This window comes from Rhododendron vialii, chromosome 7a, assembly GCF_030253575.1.
Source record: "Rhododendron vialii isolate Sample 1 chromosome 7a, ASM3025357v1".
Lineage (NCBI taxonomy): Eukaryota > Viridiplantae > Streptophyta > Magnoliopsida > Ericales > Ericaceae > Rhododendron > Rhododendron vialii.
Genome location: NC_080563.1, coordinates 29,134,261 through 29,145,256, shown reverse-complemented (window position 1 = coordinate 29,145,256; position 10,996 = coordinate 29,134,261). Strand labels below are relative to the sequence as shown.

The window sequence follows — 10,996 nt, the reverse complement described above, 5'->3', positions numbered from 1 at the left end:
TTACGAGAGGTGAAGGGTTTTAAGGCACCCCTCTCACCCAATCCGGAGATCAGTCTCTTCGTAGGCATTTTGTGAAAACTATTGTGATTTTTCTCTTTATTAAGCAATTTTTAGCCAATTAGGCAGGGGAACATTTTAACGGGGATTAAAAACTGTAACAATTTGCAAGACGTGATTGAAAATAGCGTGAATGGATGAAACGTTGAATAATTAATGGGATAAAACCCAACATTATGATAAAATATCAAAACAATGCATTATATGATTTCAACGTAAATGGTGGCCAACTTGCATGCATGGATCTACGTACATGCAAACCACCAGCGCGCACCAAAACAATACACACGCGCGCGTGTTGATATTTCCACCATAGGTTGCTCACCCATGGGGCAAACCAAGCAGTTTATATGTGCAGACAGAAAGTCATATTTACAAACAAAACAAATGAAATTGAAATGCAAACCCCTAAACAGTGGGGGGATTAAAAGGAGGGCTAAAGGCCTAGCTACCCATGTAAAATCAGTCACTGGAAGTGAGCAAATTGGCGCGCGCATATATGGGGCAGGCGCGCTCTTATTCTGACTGGACTTCCAGTAATTGGTCTTCTATATCTGGGCTCTGAGACATGATCAGAAGCCACCCAGGGGTATTCTAAATGAAAAGTAAATCATATTGACCTAAACTTAACATTTTCTACACATAAAACTATGATTAAATTTTATCATGCAAAACAGCTAATCAATTTTTATCATGAATCAATGTGATTTGTAACACAATAAAAACAGGAAACAACTTGCATCCCTAACCGCACGAGAACCAGCGCGTGCAACCCATGATAGGCGCGCGCGTGAGTGGGTTCTCCGTGCATAGGAAAGCTAATCACTCGGGTCTTGTAACCCTGCTAGCTTTAGGACCAGGACTGGTATTGATTACTAGCCTTGGCCCTGCCAGCCCCCTCAGGGATCAAAATAGTAAGCAGGCAGTGAAAATTATACCTTTGCTTGTGTGATTTGAAAATGGTTTGAACAAGATGGTAGTGGTGGCAAAATGAGTGTACAGAAGTTGATTGAGTGATGAGGTATCAAGAGAAATAGGGGTTTTGCTTTGAAAAATGGTTAACCTTAGGATTTTTGTAACCTTTTTAAACTTGATTTTTTGGTTACCCCTAAAATGGAAGAGTAAAGGGGTATATATAGGAGGTTGGAAGGAGTGAGGTTGGTGGCAAACAAGGTGATACAACCAGGCAACAAGGCTGGTTGTAGTTGCTTGGTGGTGAAAGAGGTTGAAAAAGGTGATGGGAGAGGTTGTGAGGGTGGTGCACCCCAAGCCCTGCAATACACTGTTCTGGTGACAAAAACAGAGTTCTACAGCCCTGTAGACCTCCAGATGATTATAAAATCCAGCTGGAAAAAGTGATAGGGATAGGTGTTGACTGGCGTGCGTGTGTACCAATCCGGTGCCCGTGTGTTCCACCTACCCACGCGCTGGTCAATAGTCAAAGCTTTTACCTTTGACCAATACCTGGCAAGTGGACTAACGCACGTGGGATCCAGTTCAATGCACGCTGGTCAAACCTAGGGTTAAGGTTTTCACTTGGGGTTTTGTGGTTCAAAAAAAGGGGGTCCAATCACTCCAAGTTCAAACCTTTCCATTCTCAAGACTGTTTTGATCCAATTCAGCATCGGGGAAACAAGAAATCGAAAAACAAAGTAAATCAATTGGGAGATCCAGATTGGGGTGTCTATAGTAGTCCCTCTTTGACGGCATGCAGAGCACCATTGAACTGGTACGGGTAACATCAAAGATTTCTAAACACCCATCAAGTCTGTCCAAGAGAATTTAAAAAGAAAGTGGACATGTATATAAAAAAAACGTGCACCAAGAGATCGAAGACGGGCGGACCATCACAAAATTGTTGGTAAGAGAGTGCGGACTCTGCTTAGGGAGAAATGAAATCATAGAAGAGTGGATCAACATCGACTGTCAAAGGCAAACTCTCTTGGGGAATAAACTGTCTTGGACAGATAAATCGTCGTTGATTGTAATCGTTGATTGAAATCGGACGGATAGATCATCGTTGATTGTAATTGTTGATTGAAATCGGACGGATAGATCGTCGTTGATTGAAATCGGACGGATAGATCTTCGTTAATTATAATTGTGCATGAGCGGACCACTGCTGGGGGTTATTAAGGCCTCGAATTTGGAGAAATCGCCTTGGAATGACCCACAATCGTTGAAATGCACAAAAACATGATCCCATGGGCCATAGTGAAAGAAATGAATCAATTGAGCCTGGCCAGCAAACGGATTGGGCCTAGAGCCCAAATAGATCGGCGCGCGCTGTTCCCACATATGCGCGCGCGGATCAAGTTTTAGGGCTTGGATCCAGATCAAGCCCAAACCCGGCCCATGCCTGTTCCACTCCTTTTATTCGACGAGGGCGCTTTAGAAACCGCTCACAGTAGTTTCAAAACACCACAAAGTCTCCTCAAACCCTCTCTCTCTCTCTCTCAAAAACCAACTCTAAACCTTGATCTCCTTCCAAAATCAACAAAACCACACGCAATACAATCATCAATGGCAGACAACAGTAATGGCAGCGGCGGCAGAGATGTAGTTGATCGTTCGGAGGATGAGGGCGAACCGATGGAGATCAAAGTTGTCAAATCCGTTCCGTACCGGCCGGTACCGGCCGGTACGTACCGTACCGGTGTGTAAACGGAACACAAAAAGTCATGTTCCATTCCGGTTGAAATACCGGCCTGTTCCGGCCAATACCGGGTGTACCGGACAATACCGGCCTGTTCCGGACATATTCCGGTGTTCCGGCCGGTACAAAATTACCCTTTCTCTCTTTTTTTTTTTTTTTTTACATTTTATTTATGTTTATACTTAAATATGGTAGATATATATTAAATATATATATATAAAATATTAATTGCGGTAAATCCGGAACGGTACCGGGATACAGCCCGGTACCGGTACGTACCATTCCAGTAGTGAAAACGGTACGCTGGCCGGTACGGTATTGACAACTTTGATGGAGATCGAAACAGAGGATCAAACCAAAGTTGTCAAATCCGTTCCGTACCGGCCGGTACCGGCCGGTACGTACCGTACCGGTGTGTAAACGGAACACAAAAAGTCATGTTCCGTTCCGGTTGAAATACCGGCCTGTTCCGGCCAATACCGGGTGTACCGGACAATACCGGCCTGTTCCGGACATATTCCGGTGTTCCGGCCGGTACAAAATTACCCTTTCTCTCTTTTTTTTTTTTTTTTTTTTACATTTTATTTATGTTTATACTTAAATATGGTAGATATATATTAAATATATATATAAAATATTAATTGCGGTAAATCCGGAACGGTACCGGGATACAGCCCGGTACCAGTACGTACCATTCCAGTAGTGAAAACGGTACGCTGGCCGGTACGGTATTGACAACTTTGATGGAGATCGAAACAGAGGATCAAACCAAAGTTGTCAAATCCGTTCCGTACCGGCCGGTACGTACCGTACCGGTGTGTAAACGGAACACAAAAAGTCATGTTCCGTTCTGGTTGAAATACCGGCCTGTTCCGGCCAATACCGGGTGTACCGGACAATACCGGCCTGTTCCGGACATATTCCGGTGTTCCGGCCGGTACAAAATTACCCTTTCTCTCTTTTTTTTTTTTTTTTTTTTACATTTTATTTATGTTTATACTTAAATATGGTAGATATATATTAAATATATATATAAAATATTAATTGCGGTAAATCCGGAACGGTACCGGGATACAGCCCGGTACCAGTACGTACCATTCCAGTAGTGAAAACGGTACGCTGGCCGGTACGGTATTGACAACTTTGGATCAAACGGCAGTGGAAGAGGCCGTGGACACTGGTGCAGCAGCAGCAGCAGCAGGCGACGGCGACGGTGATCAAGGCTGCAAGTAAAAGGTAGTTGAAGAACTGATCCGACACGCGCCGGAGGTACCATGCGCATTGGAGGAGGCTAGGGCCGTGGGTCCCACTGTCGAGCCGTTGGGCTCAAGTATAACCGGGAGAGGCTCGGCGAACATCGGCGGCAACACTGGAGGTGCCGGTGGCAGTAGTTCCAATGAAGGTGGCGACGAGCCGAATCGGTCCCCACCGAGGGACTCTGCGAGGGGCAAGGGCGTTGTGATTGAAGAGGTCCCTCGGCGAGGGGCAAGGGTGTTGTGATTGAAGAGGAGGTGCCCGTAGAAGTTCAAACAGGACCAGTTAAGTTCCAATGGTCAGAAGGGACTTCGAGTCGTGAGCCCATCTCGAATAGCGACTTTGTAGAGTTTGTGGATGATGTTACACTCGCCCGATTATTATGAGAAAATCCAGCTGTTGTAGCGACAGTTATACCTGCCCGGGAGGAAAGACAGAGGGACATTGCATTAGCTCAAGAGGAGGAGCGCTTGAGGGGTGAAGCCGAGAGGGCCCGAATTGAGGGTAAGGATGCCCTGAGAGAGATGAAGGCCGCTAAGAGAGCCCGAGCCGAGCGGAATTGCCTAGGTGCACAACAGTGGCGGTGGCAGAGGGTTTGCAATGTGCAACTTTTTTTGCGACAGCATACGTGCCTCCCACACCACACTTGTTTGTGCAGTCGGGTTTTGCAGCCTACCGACCATGGCGAATAGACAATGACGCTGAGCTTGTTTTGAGAGACCCCGAGTCTCATATCTCGTGGACTTGGACACAGGTATATCTTGAAATCCCTTTCTGTAGCTTACTTTCGCTTGAATGTATGTTGAATTGAGTAAAAGATAATAATCCTTGAAATATACGGCATGCATGCATAACTTGAACCAACCATCTTTCAAAAAGCTAAATCAATTATCCAAAGCTTCAAAATGAACCACTATATGTTGAAACATTACTCTGTTGCCTGTCTTTATACCTGAAACAAGAGAGGGAGAGAGAGAGAGAGAGAGAGAGAGAGAGAGAGAGAGAGAGAGACAAAGGGATATTTGCGGCCATGGAGGCGCGAGCGGCTCTTTAGCACTATACAAGAGGTTGCCAGAGAGGGTGAGCCAGTTGGTAGACGAGGCTGGCTTCGGGCAGTTTATACAGATCCTGACACCAGTCAAGAATGACCATGCCATCCTAGTTGCACTTGCTGAAAGGTGGAGGGATACCACCAATACCTTCCACTTGCCACCTGGGGAGATGATAGTGACACCGACGACTTTACAGCGATTACTGGTTTGAGAGTTGGAGGAAAGCCTATCCCATTTGAAACGGGCATACATAGGGATGAGGAGGCCTTGAGGTGGTTCTTGGGAGAAGTACCTCACTTGGACCAGGAGATGATGAAGTATGAGCAATTCAAGAGGTATTTTAAAAAGAAGGTGACCACTGCGCAAGAGGCGGAGCAAATGGCCAGAGCATATCTGATGTACTTGTTTGGTGCCTCTCTATATCCAAGCAAGCGTAGCAGGGTGCAGCTATCACAATTGCCAGCTTTGAGAGACTTGAGGACAACTTCACGCTTGGACTGGGGTGGAGCAGCGCTTGGCACAGTCTATGCTTTCATGGGAAATGCGTCAAGAACAGAGCAAGCGATAGCTGGGTACTGGAGGATATGGGAGGTATGATTTCACTTTTACAAATGTCCAATTTGTAATTATAGCATATCCTTTGACTATATAGCCTGCTTGACTATGTAATTGACTGATGCCTTGATTGTTTGAAATTGTCCAGCTCTGGGCATACGAGGTTCTGAACATGTGTCGTCCAGCAACCAAATGTCAAGACTTGAGAATCCTCCCGCATGCACATGTCTGGAGCAAGAAGAACATGGGGGAGAAGAAAGGGAAAGGAGACCTGGATGGCTTCCGTATATATCTAAACGAGCTTCATGCGACCTCTGGTAGTTAATCATGCCTCTCTTTATTGCTTTAATGCTGTCGCTGATCAATATTTGCATTGTTTGCTTGTCCTAATTGTAGGTCACATGGAATCTCTAGGAAGGAATAGAGCCAGAGCCTAAGTACTTGGCCAGGAGCAGGGTCGTCACAGCGAACCAGGTGTTACTAGAGTCAGCCTTCAGTTGGCAATGGTACTTAGGTGATTGAGTGACTCGAAAGTGGCATGATTTGCCTAAGTTCCAAGTGCGAGGGCCACTTCCACCCCGTGCTTCACACACTGGAGAGTATACACTAGCGGAGTTGGAGGAGTTCACACAGCCTGACACTGACTTGGCACGCTACCTGCAACCTGAATGTGACTATGCCACTTACCAAAGAGAACACTGGTGGGGCCACTCAGAGTTCGGGATTTCAGAGATGTTCGGAGTCAGGTGCAAGGAGTTGCTGAGGAGAGGAGAGCTGCCACGGAGAGGGAAAGAGGAGGTGAGGGCCATGTCAAACGGGGTCCGAGTGGTCTAATGGTAGGTGGGCCACCAGAAATGCCATGGAAGATAGCGGTGGTGGACATGCAGGGCAACCCAGCAGAGATACGCCTGGTACCTACCAGAGTAAAGCCTACACGAGTGACTGTCCCGGTAAGAGTTAGCTTCCATCTTTCGTCTTTCAATAAACTTGAACTGTTGTTGAATTGCCTGATAATCCCAAATTGTATGCAGGTGCCAACTGAGTGGGTGAATGAGGCTGTATGTCGCATGCTTGCGATGGAGAATGTGATCAAAAGAGTGGTGAGCGGCATGCCACTTGATTTGCACTATCCAACGCCGACTCCACCACCAGTTCAGCCAGCCGTTGTTCAGAGGTCTCAGGTATACAAAACGATACATTCCTGCTTATGATACACACCTGCTTCCGATGCATATATGCTTTGATGGACTTTGATTTGATAGATTATAGTTGCTTTCAAACATTTGATATACAAAAATGCACAATGTATGCTAATGCTTAAAAATTAACAATGCAGGCACAGGGTAGGGTGGCTCCTAGAAGGAAAAGCGCCAGAGATCCTCCATAGAAGAAGATGGCGGCAAGGACCCCTACACCACTGACCACTACTCCGCGACAAACACACGGTGCACAACAGGCAGCAGGAAATCTGCAGGCAGCCAAGGAGGCCGTGGCACGTGCGGAGGAGCGGTACCAATTAAAGATGCGCAAAAAGCCATCCCAGTCAGAGCAGACTAAGAAGAGGAAAATTATAGAATCTGAACCCTCTGAGGAATAGGATGAAAAAGAAGAAGAAGTAGAGGATGAGGAGGACGAGAAACGCTCGTCCAACAGCAGCGGCTTTGACGAGACCGCAGATGATCCTAGATACAAGCGGGATCCAAGAGAGGAGGAAGATGATGATGAGGATGATAGTGGTGACAATGACGGCAGTGACGTCGACTGGTTCAAGTGAGGGCAATCAATGAGCCTCATTTACTTTACTGCATTTATTTTTTGCTTTTGGGCCTGCGTGCCCGTGTAGATATCTAGATAGCGGGCCAATATGCCCTAGTTGACTTTTTGGTAGCATTGGGCCTGCGAGCCCCCTTTTGACATATGCAGATGTGCCCTGCTTGACATGTTGCTTTTGATTGGCCGAAGTGCCACTTTTGACTTGATATTCCATAGTTGCAGATATGGGTACAGATTAGTAGCTTTTAAAATTTGCATTTCCTGGCTTATTAATTCTCGCAATGAAAAATTGATAAGAGAATACACAAACTAACCACTAATACCAAAGCTTGCATTGACAATGCACTGAGAATACTTACAGACACACGCGTATGTATAGGTGTGACTAGCTCGAAAAAGAATGAAAAACGTGTCCTAGGATACGACAAAGACACTTGGATACGTGAAAAATAATGAAATTTTGGGCGTTAATGAGCTAAAACTCAAAATAATCCAATTTAGATGAAACTAACACTTTCGTAAGGCCAAACATGCATGTAATGACCTGTACGATTTGACAAAATCGAGAAAAGCATCCCGATATGAGGAAAAGACCGAAAAAAGTTAAAAAATGTCATAAAAACGGACATAAGACGCAAAAGACAACTTGAATATGCCCCGAACTGAAACCGACACCCCCGCACAGTCACATTTGGTCCATATGACCTGTGCAGCATGAGAGAACTTGGCGAAATCCCTTAGAACGAATTTCGACTTCCTGAAACCTTGTTTTGAACTTGAAATGGGCCATCGGGGGTCCAAATCTTTGTTAAGCGCAACTTTTTGAATTGGATGCTTGGATACAGTCACATATGCCTATTGAGACTTGTTGGAACCACCAAAAGTGCAAAAAGACCTTTGGAACCAAAAATGACCAAATTGAGGCAGTAGCTGCTGAAATCTGTCTACTAGTGTATTGCAAACGAGCGTGCGAAACTGGGGACGGCACGCACTGAAAGGTTCCTAAGTGCGCAGAACCACGACTAGGCGCGTAGGTCAGGCCCTGCTTAGGTGCCTTTGTTTGACCAGACCAATTCTCTTAAGGCATAGCAAGCCTTTTCATACTTCTAGGTTGCTTGCAGACAGTTTTGAAGCCACGAGAGGGGGTGTCCTTGCATGCAAGGTGGTTGGACACCTATGCATTGAGCTTATCCTTCGGCACGCAATTTAAGGCCGATATTTTTGAAAGTCTGCCTATAAAAGAAAGGTGCTGGCAACATTGAGAACACACCATTCCCATCACAAGAAACTCTCATCACTCAAAATGGAAAGCCCATTGCCAGCCTTAATTGATCCTTGGTTATCAAGATTTGAAATCATCGACCGGTCGAACCCTCGATCACGATGCCTGGCCTCTACCCGAGACCTTTGACATGTGGGGCCACACCCTGAACTCCTCAGAGCTGTACTTACATTTTGGGATCCCACCATGCACGTTTTTCGATTTTACGATGACGAGCTATGTCCAACTGTCGAGGAATTCCAAGCGTACCTCCACGGTTTCGCAAACTCCCATGTACTTGTTGTTCCCCCACTCCAAGAGGACATGCATCATCTACTGCAGACGACACTCAACATTTCCGAAGAGCTGACAACAACCATAATCCATGACGGCGAACTCGACATTGTACGACTTATCGAGCTGTATGGCCTAGAGGGAATCTTGGAAAATCATGTCGAGGAAGCTCACACATGGTTCGCCTTTTCGCTCTGCGCACTAGCGGCCTATATGTTGATTCCTTCTAACGGAAAAGTCAGCCTTAGTCTTGTGAGCCTTGTTTTACAGATAGGGGCTCACAAAAATATATTTCCCATAGTCTTGGCGGAAACCATGATGGGCTTAGACTTGCTCAAAAGCGGCCAAACAAATATATTCCGCGGAAGTCCACACTTGCTTCAAGTAGCTTCTCACTCAACTCACCTTTTTCTGGCTTTTGCACTTTCTCTTTTTACCTCGACACTCGGGTAAGGTTGGCATTAGATCCTTGCTTGTCTTTTCGCTCAGGCTTTATCTGGCTACTTACTTGTTTTATCACTCATGCAGATACGACTTTCGGACAAAGTTGGCCTGCTCGAGGCGCCTCAGGCGGGTTGGGAATACTTTCCTAGGCGTTTGCTTAAGAGATCGATGGTGTATTCCAAACTCATAATAGAAGAATGGTATGCCTTTCTTCATGACATGGATTTCGAGGATATTGTATGGAGGTCCCTTTGGCTAAACTTACCTGATATGGCAGTCACTTCTGTTGGTTTCGAATGAATGGTAATTGCTGGCTTGGCAAGCTTTACCTATTACGTCCCGGGCTGTATACTCCGTCAATTCGGGATGAGCCAGGGTTTCCATCGTGTTGGGATTGAAGACTTTCAGCCTCCAACTTTCAATGTTCGGAATTTGGACAACTACGGGTGCAGTTGGAATGACAGAGTGCTTGAAGGGCCCCTTCCGAACTTCATCACATGGCAAGAAAGCGGATACGTAAAGTGGCTCCATGAAGACGTGCAAGCAAGACATGGGGGTTACTACTGAACACAACCATCCCGTTGTAGTCAGAATAAGCTGAGAGTGGTTGGGCTACTCAAGTATTTTCACTTTGCTTTTTGCTTTTTGCTTTGAATCGTTGTATGGCCTTTACTGGCTTATTCAATAAAAGAATGATCTGTATAGTTCAAAAGGCTCTAGATCTTGTTTGTATCTTGAAAATTCCCTCAAAGGCCCCCAATTCTTCATGAAATGCATAACGACGGAACCAACACTTCGACACAATCATATATACCCCGTAATGACCTGCTAGAAGTGTTAAAAGCTCAAAAGCAAGCCCAAGACGAAAAATGAAAAATGACCCCAAAGAGATAGTAACCTACTTTTCTGGCAACAAAATCTGGACAAATGCACGTTGATGTGAAACAGGCGCGCGCATAGACATTGGCGTGCGTCGGTTCCATATTGGCCCATGCCGTTTAAACTCTGTTTCAGTTGCCAACTTTGACCCAACTTGAAAGTGAAGTGCTGTATGCCTTGTCACTGCCTTTGGCCATCCATAATGTCCTTAGGACAGTTCACATGTGTGCCCTTTACATTGAAGGGAAGGTGCCACCCGTAGACACCTCCCGAAAGCGGGGCATCGCCATACAAATTGATCATCGCTCTTTGTTTGGTTGCTTGCTTCATAAACCAAGATCGTGAATATTCCCATGGCTAGGAACATCGCCACGCGATAGCGGTTATCATCAAAACAGAGTCGCCACCTAGTTTATAAAAACTAGGAAAAACATATAGAGATTTCGAGTACGAGAGCCAAAAGTACAGTAAAGGGAATGTGTTAGGCACCCATCTTTGCCCAGTCGTGAGATTGGCCCATTGCTTAAACCGAAAAAGACCTTTGCCCTAGATACAAGGTTCGAGAAACCCTAAGTGTAGGGCTAGATCGTTCATAGCATATTTTTCGGAAGTCCATGATCGTACCCACAGAGAATCGATATAGCTTAAATCGGATTGAAGTTTTTATATAGTGGATTGTGGCGTTTAAGACAGCCAACTTGGTTTTGCTTTAGAAGATGGAAAATTAAGGCAAAAGACTAGAAAAGTAGTTACGGAACTTAAAAGAGGCAA

The 10,996-nt window shown here is 45.5% G+C and overlaps 1 protein-coding gene across 1 annotated transcript; it reads left to right on the top strand.

The window, feature by feature from the left end:
• The first annotated feature begins 5,036 nt into the window (after window positions 1-5,036).
• On the top strand, window positions 5,037-6,408 carry LOC131332868 (uncharacterized). Its single transcript, XM_058367178.1, has 4 exons — window positions 5,037-5,610; window positions 5,723-5,891; window positions 5,993-6,048; window positions 6,109-6,408. The coding sequence occupies exons 1-4, from the start codon at window positions 5,329-5,331 to the stop codon at window positions 6,406-6,408; spliced, it is 807 nt and encodes a 268-aa protein (XP_058223161.1). The 5' UTR covers window positions 5,037-5,328.
• The last annotated feature ends 4,588 nt before the right edge of the window (window positions 6,409-10,996 follow it).